Source organism: Hippopotamus amphibius, chromosome 9, assembly GCF_030028045.1.
Source record: "Hippopotamus amphibius kiboko isolate mHipAmp2 chromosome 9, mHipAmp2.hap2, whole genome shotgun sequence".
NCBI lineage: Eukaryota > Metazoa > Chordata > Mammalia > Artiodactyla > Hippopotamidae > Hippopotamus > Hippopotamus amphibius.
The window spans coordinates 137,663,933-137,683,738 of NC_080194.1; the positions used below are offsets into that span (position 1 = coordinate 137,663,933).

The 19,806-nt window shown below is 48.4% G+C and overlaps 1 protein-coding gene across 2 annotated transcripts; it reads right to left on the minus strand.

Annotated features, from left to right (window-relative positions):
* Positions 1-3,420: 3,420 nt before the first annotated feature.
* Positions 3,421-18,360, minus strand: UMOD (uromodulin). Of its 2 annotated transcripts, none has more exons than XM_057749203.1 (11): positions 18,346-18,360; positions 16,677-16,869; positions 14,725-15,501; positions 14,520-14,627; positions 13,187-13,395; positions 12,110-12,258; positions 9,150-9,395; positions 6,474-6,636; positions 5,794-5,875; positions 4,818-4,859; positions 3,421-3,751 (listed from the first exon to the last, which is right to left on the minus strand). In XM_057749203.1, the coding sequence occupies exons 2-11, from the start codon at positions 16,768-16,770 to the stop codon at positions 3,690-3,692; spliced, it is 1,932 nt and encodes a 643-aa protein (XP_057605186.1). In that variant the 5' UTR covers positions 16,771-16,869; positions 18,346-18,360; the 3' UTR covers positions 3,421-3,689. The 2 variants fall into 2 exon arrangements, with proteins under 2 accessions (XP_057605186.1, XP_057605185.1); XM_057749202.1 differs by lacking the exon at positions 18,346-18,360 and adding an exon at positions 18,182-18,238.
* Positions 18,361-19,806: the final 1,446 nt, after the last annotated feature.

The following is a 19,806-nucleotide window of genomic DNA, read 5'->3' on the forward strand; positions in this document are numbered from 1 at the left end:
TTTTCTGTGTTGCTCTGGGACTCTTTAAGGAGCCAAGCCTACAGGGATGGGGAGTATGGGGGTCTGGGCATTGGTAACACCTTCCAGCAAAACCTCAACATGGACAAAGAAGAGGTGGTACAAGCCACCTTCTCTACTCCTAGTGCATCTGCAGAAGAATCCTCAAAATGTGGAACTTATAACAACTACAAATGCTGGATTCAGAAATTCATCTGACCCCACAAAATAGCCCACGGAGCCATTCGTGTTGACCAGGTCCCCACCCTAGTCTCCCCAATGGCCACTCTCAACCTTCTCAACTTCTTTTTAAACAGTCTCTTTAGCCATCACTACTCACTCTCTCCACTTCCTCCGTTCTCAGCAGATGTCTTGCATTCTACCTTAAGATAATTTAGGTCATCACACTTGACCTCACTCAACTTTGTGTCTCCTTCCCCTAGAAATATGTAAACATCTACCCCCATTTTCCACTTCCTCCCCAACTTCTGATAAGGTGATCTTTCCTCTTTTCAAAGTCAGTTCCTTCATCCCTCTGTGACTTCTCCATTCCAATCTGACGACGAGTCCCCTGGGCATATTTTCTGGCCCCTTGTCAATGGATTTTCTGCTGCTTTCTTCAGGCGCTCTGCATTTCCTTGACTTCCCTGCACCAACTGTTTCCTTGCCTCTCCTCTACCTATCTGAATACTCATGCTTTAAGTCATCATTTTCATCATCCTCTTCCTCCAGCTGTGCTTGAGAACGCTGGTAGGTCGTGTCTTCCTTGTTATTCCATGGACTCTGCCTGGGAGATGTCAATTTATCTCATAGTTTCAAGTACCAACCACAGGCTGGTGAGTTCCAAACCTGTATATCCATTCCTGACTACTCCGTTGAACTTCAGATCCACCTACCCAGGGGCTTGCTGGACCGCTCCACTTGGACTGAGATGCTTGAGGCACCTTGAACCTTAGCAGGTCCAAATCCTAACTTGTCAAATCCCCTAAATCTCTCACTCCTCATTGCATAATCTACCTTAATCAATGGTACGACTGCTCACCTGGCCACCTGAGCTGGAAACCTGGTTCCTTCCTTTCTCCAGCCTCATATTTCCAATAATCACCAGTCTTTCAAACATTCTTGAACCTATCCTTCCTTCTTCATCCCCACTTCATCACCTGAATTCAGGCCACCATCATCTCTTAGGAGGGTGATTTTAACAGCTACCTAATGGGTCTCCCCGATTTTTCTCCTGTCCTCTTTGATCCTGTTATCTCCCTGCAGCCAGATGCCACAGTATCACCTCCCAGCATCATGCCCCATCCCCGCACGCTAGCCTTCCTGGGATCTGACCCCTGTTCACAGCTCCCACCTCATCTACAACTTCTCCCCACACTCTATGTTCCAGCCTACCTGTGGGTCTCTGAACTCTTCACCCTCCACCCCTTTCCGTACGCTATTCCCTCTGGCCTGGGTCACTCTGTGCCCAACCTCCTCCTTCCGCTTATCATTCAGGGTCACTTCCAGGAAGTCTTTCCTAACCTCCACAGGCTTGCTGGTGCTGCTCTTGCGTGCTCTTGTACCTCTCTGGACTGACTACAGCCATACTCGATTACCCACTAATATATCTGTCTCCCTCTGAAGGCTGAAAGATCTTGGTGAACATGGATCCTATCTTTGCAGTTCTCATCAGCACCTAGTAAGTACTTGTTGGGTACACACATGGACAAAAATCACAATATGTATGCTCCAGACCCTTTCCTGTGAGTAATACGTCAAACTTACAGTGTACAAGCCTTAGTGAAAGCTTGGTGGAAAGACACAAGTTCCTGCCTCAGGGCCTTTGCACTTGCTGGCCCACTGCCTGCAATGTTCCTCCTCAGATGTCTCCCTGGTTCATTTTCTTCTCTCAGTTTCTGCTTATCAGAGAGACCTTCCCCAACAATCCTCTGTAAAATAACACCCTTACCAGCCTTAGTCTTGTTTCCCACCCCCACCCCCCAGGAGTGCTTGTTACCACCTCATACCACATAGCTATTGTTGAAATGTATCCCCCTTTTAAACACAAGCTCCTTACCAGCAAGGGCTCTGCTTTGATCACTGGCAGTTTCCCTGCTGCCTATAAAAGTGTCCAGCCTTCAGTTTATGCTCAAAATATCTGTTGAATGTTGAGTTGAATAACTACATGACAGCAAACAAGAAAGGAAAAAAAAATTAAGGAAAAGAAAAGAAAAGGAACAGAAGGACAGAAGGATAAATTCTGATGTGTTTTTTCCTCCTGTCTCTTGCCTTTAGCCCTTGCTTTTATTCTTCATGTTCCCTTGCACCTGAATCAAAGTACAGGTGATTCTGCCCACGTCTAGCCAGGCTCATCGGACCATGGATATCCTCCCACATAATGCTCTTACGTAAAGGCAGCAGGCATGTCTGCATGTGATAAGAGGTTCCTTAACTTGAGATATGCTGTCCCCACAGCCCCCTGTTTGCTGATACACACGTGTGGTTTTCCCTGGGAGCAGAGGCTGTAATAATGGGTCAGGACCTTGGTCTCGGTCTCTCCCAAAAGCCACGGCTAGGGTCCAGGAAAGCAGCTGGCATCAAGGTGGACATTTCCCATTGGCATCAGCTTCCCTTGGTTCATTCATCAAAGAAGTCCAGAGCCCCTTGGGATATCTGAGCCTCCTGGGCAGGCTCTGGTTGTACCTCCAAGGAGCCTCCTGGAGGACCCCCTTGCAAAGCATCCCCTCTCAATAGGGTTAATGGTCTGCTTCTTGCTTCTGCTGCCAAGTCCCTGTAAACAGGCCTACATCTTCTGCACTGGGAGGGAGAAGTGCAAAGGATGGAGGGGTCCCAGGATGTGCCGGATACATCACCTATAAGGATTGTGAGACTCCAGGAGACAGGGCTATGTCTATCTTATGTCTGTCTTTTCCCAGCACCTAGCACAGTGCCTGCACATACTGGGTGCTCAAATAAATGTTTCTGGAAAACTGAGTGAACCCTGTGAGGGTATCACTATTCTCCCCATTATACAGAAGCGGCAGCCCCCTGTTATGCCCTCCATTTCTGCAATGCCTGACACACTTACAATTACTTGTTCAAGTTCCTTTTCCCCTGCCAGATCTTAAGCTTCTGGAGGGCAGGGATTTTTCACTACTGTGTCCCCAGCAGCTGGCACACTGCCTGGCACACAGTCGGTGATCAGCAAATATTTATTGACTGACTGACTGGATAGATGGATGGATGACACTCAGAGACATTGTGTATTTTATTTAAGCTCACAGAACCAGAGTTGAACCCAATCTCAGTGACCAGACCGTGAAGTCCACGAGGGCAGTGATGGAGTCGGGTTTTTCCCACCATGGGATCCTCAGCACCACGGACAGTGCCTACATGGAGCAGGTGCTCAATAAATGCTTGCTGAGTGAATAAACGACTCACAGACTGAGTTTTTAAAAATTATTATTTTGCAACACTCTTAAGGAGCTAGGGGCCTCATGTGCAGACACATCACAAGTCCCATTTCGAGAGAAGGCAGCATTTAAAGACACAGGTTGTTTTTTGGGATCAAGGATTAAAGGGGAGAAAATAGGAGCATGTGACTGAAGTGTGGGCCCCCTTCTCTGTGGCTTGAAGGCTAGCCTGCATCGCCTCGCCAGGCAGTAGGAAGTGAGATGGTAGCCACAGAGCACAGGGTTTCCGGCCACTGATCACTGAGACATCAGGGTCAACGTGGCCGACAGAAGCAGAGGCAGCCAGACCTTCAGGAGCCCTGCAAGGAAAACGATTACAGGGCAGCTGCTAGCACTGGTGGGCACATTTTATGTGCAAAACTAACATAAAATGACTCCTCTAAACTGACCAATTAGGAAAGGACAGCCTCTCTGGGCTGATAAGTTAGAAAAAGGAAGCTTTCTCTTTATCTGTCCTAAAAATCAATTAGAAAAAGGTGCCCTCCCAGGTGGGCCAATCTGAAAAAGGAAGGCTTTCCACAGGCACTAACTTTGGTATCCCCTCAAAAAGGCCCTCTTGTGCAGTGACCAACTTACTCAACCTTGGCGACCTTGAGGGATATTCCCAAAGTGCAAGCCTCTCGAGGACACCTTGACTCTCTAGCTCTGAGCTCACCGATACTGGGATGAACTAGCTCAGGAGGAAAACTAGGTTGGTATAACAACCCACTCGGATGTAGGTGTCGGGAGCCAAGCAGGGCAACAGTTACACGGATTTGCTTCTCATCCAGATTTTCAGACAATTCAGTGGTCCTAAAAATCGAGGGCCATGAAAATGCTGCTGGTCCCTGGCCTTTGTGGTCAGAGGAGCAGAGAAGCAGAAAAACGGGGTTTCTTGTTTGCCTGCTGTGTCCATCCCGGCACTAAGCATCCTGAAGAAGGTGTTACAGACGAGCCTCGAAGCCTCAGGGAGTGCCCACGGTGCAGATCTAGAAGGTGGGCTTGTCCACTGTGCACAGGTGTATAACAAGCGTGTGTATGTCTGTATGTGCAGATGCACACACATGCAGCTGCAGCTGTCATGCACCTTTGTGTGTGAATGTGAATATGTGCATGTGACTTTGTGTGTGTGTGTGTATGTGTGTGTGTATATGTGTGTGTGTGTACGTGTGTGTGAACACCTGGGTGATGTTTGTTCTTGTGCATTGTTGTGGAACAGCATGGGTATATGTGCAGCCCCAGGTCCAAGACTTTCCATAAATGCAGTCACCTCTTCAGAGCTCAGGTCAAGCAGGCCAGGCACTCCAGCACATCCTGGGCCCACAGATAAAAGCCCCGGAGGAAGGTTCTGGTGCAAGTCCCTGTGCAAAGAGAACCTGAACTTACCCAAGTCACTGGGAGAAGCCTTCGAGATTGTGGCCTGGCCCCCTGTGGGAGGAAACAGAAGATCAGCGCAGGGGGAAGCCTGGGCGAAGCCCCTTCCATCTACTCTTCCTTGCAGCCAGAGTGGTCTTTTAGAAACCCCAATCTGATCATGTCCCTCCCCTGCTCTGGCCCCCTCAGGGGCTGCCAACTACTTTCAGGAGAAAGGCTCAAAACCTTAACAAGAACTACATGTCAATTATATTTCAATTAAAAAAAGAAGAAGAAGGAGAAGGAGGAGGAGGAGGAGGAGGATGAGGAGGAGGAGAAGGAGAAGGAGGAGAAGATGTACTATCTGGTCTCACATGGTCTCGCCACCCACCTGCATCAGCTCACCCACACTGACCTCCTCCTCCTTCCAGCCTGCTTGGCCTTCTCCCAGTTCCTTTAGCACACTAGGCTCCCTTCTGCCACAGGCCCTTTACCCAAGCTCTGCTCTCTCCCTGGGACTCCTCCCTCTCCCCCACTTCTCCTGACCCCTCTTAATTAATCCCTTCTCAACTTCCAAACCTCAGCTCCATTGTTCCCCCATCCTCCCGTCTAGGTCTGCTTCCCCTGCTGCGAGAGCTCAGAGCCCCTGATCCGTCCCCATGACTGAGCTTATCACAACTGCAGGGATGCACGATTATTTGAATGATCTCTCCCCTACTGGTCCGTAAGGCCATGGGAACCAGGCTTGTACCTGTTACTGCTCATCCTGAGACCCCAGCCACTAGCACAAGGCCTGGCATAAGGCAGGCATGAGAAGACAGCTGTGTGAGGAACGAATGAATGAGAACCGCCAGGAGGAAGGCAGCTTTCAGTCCACCTCACCTTGTAGGTGGACTTGCTCCAGTTCTTCAGACCCCAGTAAGATACCAAGTGCCAGGTTCTGCCACCCCTCCTCATCTCCAGAGAACATTTCTCACCAGGAACGTGGGGAAGGGAGTAGCCCTCTTACCTTTTCGTGAGATGGGACCCAAGTTCAGGACGTGGGTTTGGTCTATGATGCCCCCACTGCGGAATCTGGTCTTGGAGCAAGTCTGCAGGGAGAGGGTGACAAAGAAATCTTTCCACGAGGGAGACTGAATGTGGACCTGCCACGGGGAGTGGCCTGCACCCTTCACAGGGAGCAACCTCCTGCCTCAGGCTGGGACTTAAGGATGTAGAGGCAGGGATTGTTAGGAGATCTGTATACACGGGCTTATGTACCAGCTCTACTGTTTGTTAGATGCACAATCTTAGGAAAGTCACTTATGTTCTCTGAGCCCCTCTTCCCATATAGAAAAAGGGGCTGGTAAGATACCTCCCTTACAGAGTTGTTACGAAGTATTAAAAAGTTAACACACATAAGTTGCACACAATGCTTAAAAATGTCAGTTTCTGTTATTAGGACGCAAGCTTACAGATAAACCAGAGGTTCTGCTGCATTGCCCTGACCCCACCTGACTTCCCCACAGCCTTAGGTCTCCTGCCGGGCCATACCAGTCTCATCTTATAGCTCTGTCTACCCCCGGACTAAAGCAGAAACATGGCAGAGATGTTTGTTTTCTTTTAACCCTATGGCCAAATGTCTTCAATTATGGGAGCTGGGCACTGGGAGGGTGTGGCAAGCAGGTTGAAGGAGCGGCGTTGACTCACAGGTTTGCACTTTTCATTCATGGTGTCACAGAGATACACTTCACAGTGCAGGTAGACCAGGTCATAGTTTCCAGCAAAACGGAACATCTGCACAGAAAACCGGCCCTGAGAGGACTCCCCATTCTCCTCCACTTGGATGGTTGAGTCCTCAGTGCGTGGACATCTGGGAAGATTATGTCATATGATATGGCTGGTTAAGAAAACACTCTGGGGACAGACTTCCTGGGTTCAAATCTGACTCCACCACTTATTAGCTTTGTGACTGTGGGCAATTTACTTAATTTCTCTGAGCCTGTTTCCCTATGGATGTATGAAGAGTAGTAATTGTAGCCCACATCATAAGATAGTTGTGACAATTAAATGAGTTAAAATTACCTAGTGCTTACTACAGTATGTGATGTACAATAGGTGCTACATATATACGACTCTAAAGTAAAAATGTCACCAGTACAGAACTGAAGCTGTCCTAGAGTCAGCACCTTCTCATTTCCCAGGAAATGGCGTTCAGGAATCATTACCTACCATTCACTGGCCATCTGCTAGTGCCTGGTGTTAATTCTAACAATGGAAATGTCTGAACACTGAGGGCCACTGACCACACAGGAGGGTGTGCTCACCTGCGCATACACGACACACTCAAACACACGGACAGAAACTCAAAACTGCACATTCAGAGGCTCACACGGGTGCTGGGCTGGATCAGGGTACACGGGCACTCTGAGCAGGCAAATCGGGTACCCCGTCTACTATTTCACACTATCTGCTCGGAATGGATTTAGAAAAGGGGCTGAAGGCTGATTGCACAGGAGAACCGAGAAGGGAACTTCTGGGGGTAGTGTTCACTCTGCTCTGCGTCCCCAAAATTCAGATCTGACTCCACTTGGCAAAATAAATGACCTGAGGTTAAGGGGACCCACATCGTGAAAGGCAGAGAGAGTGGCATCCAGCACTGCACTTGGCAGCCCCAGGCACTCAACCCAAGCAAGGCACCTACGTGTCCCCTCTAGCCGCTCACAGTTTCTCCAAGTCATCTCCTCCTTACACGCCCTGTGATATTCTGAGCCTCTCACAAGCTGGCGGTCCTCAGCCCACCTCCCACCCCTGCCACGGCGGAAACACAGGGCCACAGCCAGCATTTCTTCATGCTTCTTTTTCAAAACTTTCCAAGCTTTCCACAATGTTCATGCTCTACCTTTATACTCAGACAAAAAAAAAAAAAAAAAGCTTAAAAATCCCTGCACGGTAGGTTTTATTTCTGCCTATTTCACATATAAGGACATGAATATCTAGAGAGAGGACCTGATTTATGTCTTGAATTAAGAAACAGCAATTTCAAGATATGAACGCAATTCTCATGATGCTCCAAGGGAGCATGTCATGTCAGCATCTTCCAAGTTTTAGTTCTTTTTCGCCTTATCCAGAAATCACCTCCATGAATGTTTTCCTGCTTCCCAACAACTGTATTATTATTTCACATTATTATTTTATTATCATACTATGTTTCTTTAAATCTACACACCTTTTTACTGAAATACATCTATATTTTAGAAGATCGTGAGCACAAATAGCAAACCAGTATTACTTGCCATATATAAAACATGACCTTACAAATAAATATAAAGTAAAACAGTGCGATCATATTTTACTTAGACACTATTGACTGTAAAAGGCCCAAAATAGACTTCTGTTCTCCTTTCTTTTTGTTGCCAAGGGAGATGAGCAAATAACGGAAGTATGAACCTCAGAGGAGCACCCAACTGAGTCTCTCCCCCTTGACGTGGCCAGGCAGATTCTAAGAGCACTGAAACAGAAATGCATCAGTGTCTCCTGGGAGTGCTTTCTCTGGCTGCACTCATGAAACTGCGAATACCTCTTCGCCTCTTCTGCTTAGGTTTTTTCTATAGCCCTTCATCAAGAATATGCCATGGTGTCACGTTTAACTGTTGGTCTCCCCACTTAGAATATCGCGGGGCAGAGATTTTTGTCCCTTCTATCCACAGCCTGGCACACAGCAAGTTTCCAAAAATATCTGTTTGATTTATGAATGAAAATGTGAACGACTTTCTCACAGCGTGGTTCATGGTTCTCTAACGCGCTTGAGTCAGAAGCAGCCCATCTGGTGTCCTCCCTGTTTCAATGGCCCTTGGCTAAGCATGGCTCCATGCACTCCTCCCAGCCAAGCGCCAGCCTGCTCCTGCCCGGGACTGCCTTTCCATCAGGTGTCTCATCCTTTTCTGAGTCCTGGGCCCCTCTGCCATCTGGTGAAGCCCATGCATGCCTCCTCAAAAATAATGCTCTAAATGCATAAACTATATACATGAGATTATAAAGAAAACCAGTTAATTAAATATAGTTCTCAAAATATTAAAACTTTTGCTACATGCATTATATGTTTATATACCTATTACATATATATGTATATTTACAAGTACATGTATCTGATAATACCTCAAATAAAAAGATCTAGTAGAAATTCTAATCCTATAGTAACTAAAAAGTATTAATGTGTGTAAATGTTTTCAAATGTCCTGCTAATAATTCTGTGGTTTGCTGCCTCTATCATAATGGATGTCAATGCTAAATTTCAGTTAGAGGTTAATGAATATAAAGATGTACTTTGTAGCCATCCAAGTCCAAAGACCTTCCCCGACCCCAAATTCCATCCATGGGCCTCACCTGTCCTGGATGATGAAGTACTTCAAGGGGTCCGTGGCATTGCTGCTGGGAGTGGCATAGCAGTTGGTCATCAGCAGTGCAAACCGGGACAAGTCACCCCCAACCAGCATGGTGCCCACGTAGAGAAAGGCTTCGGTGGACAGGGTCACGGAGGAGCCCTGGTAGGGCTGTGTGTAGGCAGGGCTCTGGAAGAGCGCCATCCACACGGTGAACGTGCCGGTCCCACCCATGCTGATGTTTAGGGCACTGCAGGGGGAGAGGGGCTGGTGAGAGAACCAGAGCGGAAAACAGCAACAGATAGGCCACCCTTTCTGGTCTGCATTCCTGAGCAGTCCCTGGCAGTTATCTGCACTGTTGTCCAGCAATAGGACGGAAACCCACCAACCACTGCTCTGCAAACTAGGAGTACACAGAGGTCACTTAGGGATCTTGATGACATGCAGGGTCTGGTTCTATAGGGTTGAGGTGGGGCTCCAGTTTCTGCATTTCTAACCAGCGCCCAGGTGATGCTGCTGCTTCTGATCATAGACCATATTTTCGGTAACACATCCACCCCCTCACGTGGTGGCCCTTGCATTCAAGAAGCGCAGCAGAGACTTCCTGGGTGGCGCACTGGTTAAGAATCTGCCTGCCAATGCAGGGTTCATGGGTTCAATCCCTGCCCCAGGAAGATACCACCTGCCGCGGAGGAGCTAAGTCCGTGCACCACAGCTATTGAGCCCATGTGCCACAACTACTGAAGCCCATGCAACCTAGAGCCCGTGCTCCAAAACAAGAGAAGCCACCACAATGAGGTATCTGTGCACCACAATGAAGAGGAGTCCCCACTCGCCGCAACAAGAGAAAGCCCGTGTGTGGCAACGAAGACCCAACACTGCTAATTAAAAAAAAATAAATTTATTAAAAAAAAAAAAAAAAAAGAAGCGCTGCAAACACATTCTCAAGGGAATCACCTTGATTCCTTTTTTGGTCTTAATCTAGAACAGTTAAAAAAGATGGGCTATGAGTTCCACAGCCCTTAGTCAAAGTTCTGGCTCCACCTACAGAAGAAGATTGGGGTTTTTTAAATGGTTTATTTAAAATCACATTAAAAACAGCCACACTGATGTAGACTCCATGGAATTATCCTACAAAGGGCATTGAAAGAGACTGATGCCCCAGGAAATGGGGTACATCAGAAACAGTAATGTGGGAGTCCATTTCAGAGGTAAGAATGGGGTTATTGGTTTGGACTTGGAGTTAGCCTGGGATGAGATTTCTAGCTCAAGCCGGAGAGAGAGAGCTGCACATGGATGTGCTGTTCCATGGGACCTACCAGGCTCAGGACATGGCCACGCCGCTCCAGGGAACTGCTTAGCAAGGTGATGCCCCACACAAAGGCAGACAATGAGTAACCATCTCCCTTCAAGTCAGCCAAGTACCCTCATCAGTGCCCAGTGCCCTTCCCCAAGTCTGGCTGGTCCAGAGAACATGTGACCATGGGCAAGCTTCAAAGAGAAGGTCATGATAGAAGGGGCTCTATGCCTGATGGCCTGGGTTTGAATCCCAGTCCTGTCACTTACTAGACTCTACAGCTTTGGACAAGTTACTAAATCTTCTTTGAGCTTCAATTTCCATATCTGTATAATGGGAATAATAATGATACTTACACCTCCTAGGGCACACTAAGATTTCGGTGAGATGTTCCACGTAGAGCACTTGGCACAATGCCCGACATATGGTCAGCACGTATAAACACTAGTTATTATTACTATTATTTTTTTTCAGTATCAGCATCATTGGCTTGTGATTCATCCTTTTCAGAGATTTTCAAGTTTATTTAGCAACAGGATCCTTTTATTTTTTTAAATAAAACAACTGATAAAGAAGACGTGATACATATATACAACAGAATACTACTCAGCTATCAAAAAGGATGAAACAATTCCATTTGCAGCAACCTGGATGCAACTAGAGATGATCATACGATGTGAAGTAAGTCAGACAGAGAAAGGCAAATACCATATGATATCACTTATCTGTGGAACCTAAAAGGTGACACACATGAACCTGTGAAACAGAAACAGACTCATGGATATAGAGCACAGACTTGTGGTTGACAAGGAAAAGGGGGGTGGGGGAGTGATGGACTGGGAGGTTGGGGTTAGCAGATGTAAGCCATTACATATAGGATGGATAAACAGCAAGGTCCTACTGTACAGCACAGGGAACTATATTCATATCCCGTGATAAACCATAATGGAAAAGAATATAAAAAAAGAATATGTATATATATATGTGTGTATAACTGAATCACTTTGCTGTACAGTAGAAATTAACATAACATAAATCAACTATACTTCAATTAAAAAATAAAATTACAAAAATAGGAAAAAAAAAAACCTCATGTGGCACTCAATGTGGGTGGAAGCTCTCTGGTTCACACCCACAAACCACCTCCTTAAAGACCCTCACACTCCAAGAAGCATAATTTGTAAACCCCTCTTTATTCAGACTCCTTCTATTTACAGAGAAAGAAACTGAGGTCCAACTACGGGATATGATTTGCCCCGTCCCATAGCAGCTCTGAACTGAGACCTCTCCCTTCTTTCCTCTGGTCCAACCACCCTGCCCCTCCAATAAGCCAGGGACCCTAATACTGGTTTCACCTCTGCAGAGCACTTTTGTGCTTCTTAGAAAGAGAGCACAGTATTGCTACACCCAGTTCACACATGAGAAGACTGACACCCAGAGTGGGGCTATCAGTTTCCGAAAGCCATCTGTGTGATGGAGCCGAGATCTCAAAGCAGGCTCCAGATTTCCTGGCTGGGCTCCTGATGGAGGCCAACCCTTCCTCCCAGCCGCCTCCCTCTGCCCCGCTCCTTACGGGTGGCAGTTGACAGGGAAGCCGAGGGCCTGGCGGCTAAGGAGTTGCGGGAGTGGAGCTGGCCGGGGACGTTGGGGACCCTCTCTGGCCGCACCTGACCATGGGCTGCAGGGCGGTCTTCAGGCTGACTTTCATGTCCAGGGGATAGGAGCACGCAAAGTTGATGTTGATGTTGAGGTCACGGATGATGATTTCATCTGCCAGGTAGAGAGTGTTGCTGTACGTGGCATGGGTTTCATTCCTCTGCATTGGGGTGGGGAGGTGGGGGGAGGGAGGGTGGGAAAGGGGGCACAGAATCTGAGTAGGATTCAAAGCCAAACTGCCCTCCCAATTTCTATGAGCATGAGTCATGTGCTAGGTCCCCCCCACCCCAAGCCAAACGCTACTACTGCATCACTGCATTGGCCCTTCAATGTCCCTAAGAGGCAGGGCGAGCACCGCCCTGCCTCTTGAAAGGAGACAGAAGTTCATGGGAACTGAGTAACTTGCCCAAGGTACAGGGGCTCTAACAAGTTTGGACTCTTCCCATTACTCCATGCTTCCTTTCACAAACACTGCAAAGACTGAAAACCACATTCTGACTCATCATTAATGGCGGAATTTCAAAAAGCCATGTTTGGCAAATGACAATTTTTTCCTTGTTTCTTTTGTCTTCTTTCTTTTTCTTTCGGGGGATGAGGGAGATGGGAGGAAGCAGAACTCACTCACACGCATGGTTACCTCTGGAGGAGGCTTCTGTGGCTGGTGCCTGGCACTCCAAACACCAATGACTCAGACCCTGCCTTCTAGGACCACCAGCGACAAACAGACCTGCTTCTGAACTCAGCACTGATACCTGCTGGCTTAGAACAGTCATTGCCCTGTCTGGGCCCTACCTTTCCCATCTGTAAAATGGGCAACTATCACTACAGATCGTCCTCTTTATTTGAAGCTAACATTTATTGAGCACTTACTACGTGCCAGTTACTGTCCTAATCACTTCACATACATTAACTTCTTTAACCCTCCTAACCCTATGAAGTAGGTACTATTATGACTCCATGTTACAGCTGAGGAAGCTGAGGCACAGCCTGGTTAAATAACTCACCCAAACTCACACAGCTAGCAAGTGGTAGGGCTGGGCTTGAACCAGGCAGTGCTCTGACCCAGTCCCACACTGGCCAAAACGTACCGTCATCACCGTCCCACAGGGGCCATCCTTGACTGGGGTCACCACAGACATCCAGTCCCGGTCACCCCTCTCAGGGAAGCCCGAGCACTGGCTGTCACGCAGATACATGAAGACCTTCTCAAAGCCCAGGCTCTTCAGCTGGCACTTGCCCAGGGACAGCTTAATGTCATTAACCCCACATTCCAGCCTGCGCTCCAGGAGGGAGAGATCTGAAATGGTTAGGAAAGACAGGATTGGAGGCCTGTGACCACAACCCAGGGTCCAGCACATCCCCAGGGCCCAGGCCTAGCTAGCCAGGCTGGCCACCAGCTTGGGGCTCCGAGTCGCCTCGGTCTCCCACCGTGGTGTCCCCTCTTAGAAAGATGGAGACGCGAGACTGGATTCCCGGCATCCCTGGAGGGACTCACGTGACCAGCTACCAGCCCATGTTTCCCTAAGTGTAGGTTGTATACAAAGAACAGTATTATCTTTGGGTCATTCATGGCCCCAACATTTAATGACACTGAATCCCAGTAAAACAAAAAAAAACAACAAGCAAGCAAAGAAAGCCAATAGGTTAACTGCAATTTCTTTCCATCCTTTCTACCTCAAAGAGACAGTCCTCAGTAGCTACTAATGTTTTTAATGCTGTACATTTGCTACTTTTCCTCTGAAACAACAAAGTGCAGACCTCTGGCTAAGTATTTGCAGCACATAACAACATCCAGTTGGGTTTTTAAAACTGAAGTATTATACAGTTGCTGAAATTTAATAACTTTCTTCCACTGTGTTCATTTTTACTGTTACAGTCTAAGGTGTTACTTGCCACAGACACAGTAGTGAACTTCAATGTCTCAAGTTTACTTAAAAGAAGGATGTGGCTAAAATCAGGACTGGAATTTGGGAAGTAGTAGCCTGCTTCGATCGCTATACGTATGGGAAAACAGGTTTAGAGGTGGCCAGGGCCCTGCTCAGGGTCCTCAGCTGGTCCGTGGAGGGCCCCGCCCCCAAGAAACTGCAGCGTGCTAGCCACACCTGCGTTCTTGTGCTGCGGGACTATGGCTCAGGTAGCCTTTGGCCAACAGGTGGCAGCCACCTGTGTATCCACTGCGGTGTTGGAGGCCTCAGAAAGAAGGCTGGGGCTGAGGTTGTTCCCCAAGCTTTGGGGGTCAGTTAAGGGGAGACCCTGGGAGCCCAGAGAGCTTCTTGCTGGTTTTAATGGATATTATAGGACCGGCTTTCCACTCAGATTGGCTAATACGCATCCCCACAGGCCGCCAATTCACACACAGGAATGTCGCTCCCCTGGTGGCTGACATTTCTCAGCACCTTCCCTCCTCCCCACCAGCCTCACCGGTGATGTTGAAGTCCTCCTTGCACTGGCAGTGCCATCTGCCATTATCCGATTTGCAGTCCTCCTCTACACTGCACTCCTCACAGGTCCCCTCCACGGAGCTGGGGTCTGCAGGGTCACAGACAGACAGTCAACAAGGATGTGCTCCAGTCCCTCCAGGCGCCCATGGGGCCCGGGATGGGGTTACCGGGAGACACCGGCTCACCTGTGCAGTAAGCCAGATGGCACTCGGGGGGCGCCGTCAGGTTGTAGACGTAGTATCCGCCGGCACAGGCCTTCACCTGGACGGGCGAGTCCCACAGGCAGCAGTGGCCCCTCCAGTGCGCACAGGCCGTGCGGCTCACGATGCCCTCGTCGCTCGACGGGTGCGTGCCGTTGAGCCACATGGGCGCGGCGGTGTTGCAGCGCAGGACGGGCACGCAGGTCTCGGCCAGGCGCACTCCGCCCTGGCCCACGAAGCGGTACCAGCCGCCCAGGTCGGAGTCGCAGGCATAGCCCGCGCCGTACTCGGTGCTGCGCCAGTAATGGTCCAGGATGCGGTGCACCTGGCACGGGTCCGCGCACACGAGTGCGTCGCCCGCGGGTAGGCAGTCCAGCCCAGGCCCGCAGGAGCCCGGGGAGCACTGACAGTGCCGCCCGTCCCCCAGGTAGCCCTCGGGGCACACACACGAGTAGCTACCCTCGCTGTTGACACAGGTGGCCAGGGCGTGGCAGCGACTGAGCTCCGGCGCCGCACACTCGTCCACGTCGGTGCAGCGAAGCTCGGGGTTCAGGCGGAAGCCTTCGGGGCAGAGGCACGTGTAGGAGCCTGGTGTGTTCACGCAGCTGCTGGGGGCAGCGCAGTTGTGCAGCGCAGGAAATGCGCACTCGTCGAGGTCCACGCATGCGAGGCCGTCGCCAGTGAAGCCCTCTCGGCAGGAGCATGTAGTGGCAGCCCCGAGCTCCGAGCAGGTGGCATTGCCGTGACATTCAGAGCAGCTTCCTGCGGACAGAAGAGCCCAGACTCAGAATGAGGGCCGCTAGGTCACGGGTCGCCCAGAGGCTCCTTCCGTGTCTCTTAGGGTACCCACAGCCGATCCCCTTCCAAAGAAACAAACCAAACTCCCCTGATGATGTCTAAACGTCCACCTGCATTCTTGCATTAAGCATTACCTCCAAGCTGTGCCTTCTTTTCAGACATCCACCTTTCCATCTCCAGAGGAATAATGCAGAGCTCTTGACACTTTGGGGAGATTTCGGTGACCCTGTCACCCCTTCCTCGACTTGGTACATTCTATGCCTTTTGCCCAGATCTCCTTCCCTGCCTCCTTTTTCTACCTGGTGGTGGCAGTCACCCTTTGTGTGTTCCTCTGTGACAATAATAATCATATCGTATGGGAAAACCCAGAAGAACTTTTGGGCCAACCCAATAACAGTGAAGATAGTGAACTGTTGTTTATTAAGCACTTAGTATATGCCAGACACTGGGATGGGCACTTTTTATTCGTTATCTCATTGGATCCTCTCCATTGGCCCTGGGGGTTTTGCAGTCACCCCTATCTTAAAGGTGAGGAAACTTGAGGTTCGGGAGCTTTAAGCCACTTGCTCCATTGGTAAGCGGTAGGGCCAGGACACCAACCAAGGTGGCAGGACCACAGAGTATGTGCTCTTAACCACGACAACACAATGGTATGTACTCTCTGTCCCAGAGTGCTCCAGCCAGGGGTGGTGGGGAGGGGCCCAGTCCCTTCTCCAAGGAAAAGCTGAAAGCAGCGTGCAACCCAATGGAATGGTCACTTAAGTGTGAAAGGGGAGGTGTTTGGGAGCCACCTGGGCGTGTTCAAATCTCCTGTGTGGTTGACTACGTTCTTGACCTTCCAGTGAAGTGCCAGGGGGCCTTAGTGATGTTCTAGACTTTTGTCTCTCAATATATGATCCAAGGACCACAGCAGCAGCATTATCTGGGAGCTTGTTAGAATGCAGAGTCTCAGGCACCACTCCAGACCTCCTGAATCAGAATCTGCATTTTAGTAAAGTTCCTGGGTGAGTCCTATGTACATTAAAGTATAAGAAATGAATTTAGAATAACGATTATACAAATCCCACACATAACAGGAGAGGGACTGAGACCTCCTCTGCTAACGGTGGCATTGCTCCCTGCAAACACACAGCACTTACCTGCTACCGAGGGGTCAGCTGCTGTGGCTATGATGACCCAAGAGGTCACCACCACTACCATCCACATCAAGGTCGGAGAGAAGAGCCACTTCATCCTTTCTGCTCTTCACAGCTACTTCTTGTCTGGGAAGACTTTCCCAAAGGCAAGGAAAGGTTGGCCTCTTGGCGTTTCCTCCCCTTCACACCTGAAGTCCTGTGAACAGGGACGGATGGGATATACACATGCTCTAACTCCATTACCCACAGTGGGGAGAAGCGCTTTGGTTGTGCACTGGGCGGGTCCAGGAGATGCCATTTATGTGAACCACAAAAAGTATGTAGTGCTGTGGCCCTTGCTTTGGTGGGGTTTTCCCCTCTGTGGCCCACTCTTAACTCCCACCCACATCCCAGCCTCAGCTGCCCTAGTCTCAGTGCATTTGGGAGAACTGAGTTTCTCATCTGGAGCAGGGACCAGCAAGATGTGGGAGCGTTCTGGACGCACCATCTTACTGGAGGCAGCTTTGGGTTTTAACAGCTAACTCCTGATCCCCTGATGGGAAACTCTGAACTTGCCCAGATGCATTTATTCATTCAACAAACATTTATTGAGTAGTTACTATGTGCCAAACAGGGAGCTCTTCACCAAGGTGACAGACAAGGTCCCTGACTTCGTGCAACTCACATATTGTAAAGAAGTGGCTTGAGATAAGCACCTTGAGAGGTGATTAACATTCATAATGTATTTTAATGTTTCCAGAGTGCTCACTTGTTATTTCACCCACCTGGCAAAATAATCTACTCTTACCCCAGTTTTTACAGCAGGAAAATAAGTTAGCATGGTTAAATGTGTGGGGCCTGCAACCAGGATTCAATCCCTACTTTACCAATCACTATGATTGGTAAACTCATACTGTGACATTGGGCAATGCATTTCAGTTCACTAAGATTTAGTTTCCTCATCTCTGAATAGAGATCATTCCTGCACGAATTGAGTGGCTACAATGCATTAGGCTCAGTGTGAAGAAGTCCCCTGTCATCAAAGAACCTGTGTCCTAGAAAAGTGTTCTGCAAGCCTTTGCGACCAAGATCTGCTATAAGGAAATTATTTTATGCCATGACCCAGTACAGTTGCTTGTACACACACACACACACACACGCACACATGCAATAAATGTTTTAAATAAATGTTTTATAAAACAATCCTTACCATTACTCTGTGCATTCCTTGCTGACATACTGTATTGTATTTAATTAAAAGAAAACTCTGAATGTAATCCACATATGATTGTATAATCCACTAATGGGTTGTGACCTACAGTTTGGCTAATAAGTGACTGCGTACTGTTGTCCGGGGATTAACTAAGATGATATGTGCAAAGCAGGCTCAGAGCAGAGGCTCTTGTTCACTGCTGTGCCCCAGTGCCTGGTACACGGCAGGCACTTCACTAATGTGGATTGAATGAATGAAAGATTGTAGTCATTGTTGTTAGGGAAGTGCATGCTCAGAGACAGCGGGGTTGACTTACCAAAGCTCACGAAACCAGTAGTCAGCAGAGGCATGGCTCAACCTAGGTCTGACCCAAGTATCCAATCTCTTCATTTCTGTTCCCTCCTCCCTCAAACAGAGTGGAAATCAATAGAAGACCAGATGGGAAGTGGCTAGGAGGAGTGAGAGCTGCAGTAGCCTTACCTGAAGCCAGAAAGGTAGAATTAATCCTTTTACAAGTGTGTGCCTCCTGTATATATATTCACATCTGCCCCCCACTGGAAATCTCTCCTCCAATTATCCTCTGGTTCTGTTTCTTGATTGTTTTCGTGGCGATGGAATATTTTTCCCTGTGGGCACAGGGTTTTCCTTTTCTAGGCTGTGAGGTGTTTGTTGTTCTTTTTCCTAATAGGTAGAGACCCCAAATGATTGACATTGGGGATCACACTCGTGCCCACAATTACAAGGCCTCTGTTTTGCACCTTTTGGCATCAAGAGATTCCTTAGTTAGAAATTAACTGGGAAAACAGTGCCAAGGTACTGGGCTTTTTCTTGGTCATTGAAAAGGACGAGATGGAGCCAGGCAGAGGACAGAATCTGAAGCCAGGCTGCTCCAGGAGAAAAGGGGTGTTCATTGTCCCCACTGGGACGCGTTCCTGTGGCCACTTGGGTTCCAAAGCACCTTCCATCCTCACGGGCTCAGCCAGCTTCCCTGGGGTCCAGGTGGGAGCAGGAAAGTTGCTGAGCATGGTTGAAGGTCAGAACCAGAGGATAACTCAGACATCATCAGACCAGACTGATTCTAAGAACCAAGAAATCTGAATTCTCATGAAGGAAGGTCCCTTGGGAGGTGGATAACTTTGTGGTTGAACAGACTGACTTTGGAGTCCGTCCATCTGAATCCTGATCAGCCATTTGTTGTGTGCCAGTAGGCTCATATCTTTCCCTTCCGAGGTCATTTTAGTTATCTCTAAAATGAGAATACCCATCTCCTGGAATTGCTATGGTGATTAAAGCAGATGATGCAAGTAAAGGCATGTAGCAATGATACTATCTGTGGAAGTCACTGCCAGCACTGCTTTGCTGATGTACAGTCATGGGGTAGAAAACGACAGGGCCTGGCTGGGTTATCCTGACCTCATTCCATGCCAACGGCAATCAGAAAAATCAGATGTGTGTGAACTCAGACAGAGCAGGAAGTATGACAGTGACCCACATCATTTACCGCTTCAGGGCTTTCTCCTTCCGTCTGGCTTAGCGGTTGGGTGACCATTGGTGGTAGTGCACTCACCTCCTCAGGGGAATTTCTTAGGAGTGAAATTACTGGGTCAAGGCGGTGGCACAGTTTTAAGAATTTTGATACCTCTTCCCAATAGCATCCCAGAGAGATCTTTAAAAATTAGTTTACAGTCTCACCACAGTACTCAACCCTGAGCATTAACTTTCATCTTTGTTGAAAAGTAAGAAATATCTCGTTATTTACTTTTGCAATTCTTCGATGAAAAGGGAAGCTATTATCTTTTCATTTATTATTTACTCTTTTCTGAAAAAGAGCTTGGCTGTTTGTATCCTTTGCCCCTATAAGAATATGACTTTTCTTCCCTCTCTTTTCTATAGCTTAAGAAGAAAATAAAAGTTCTTAATATTCTTTGTCTCCATCCTAGA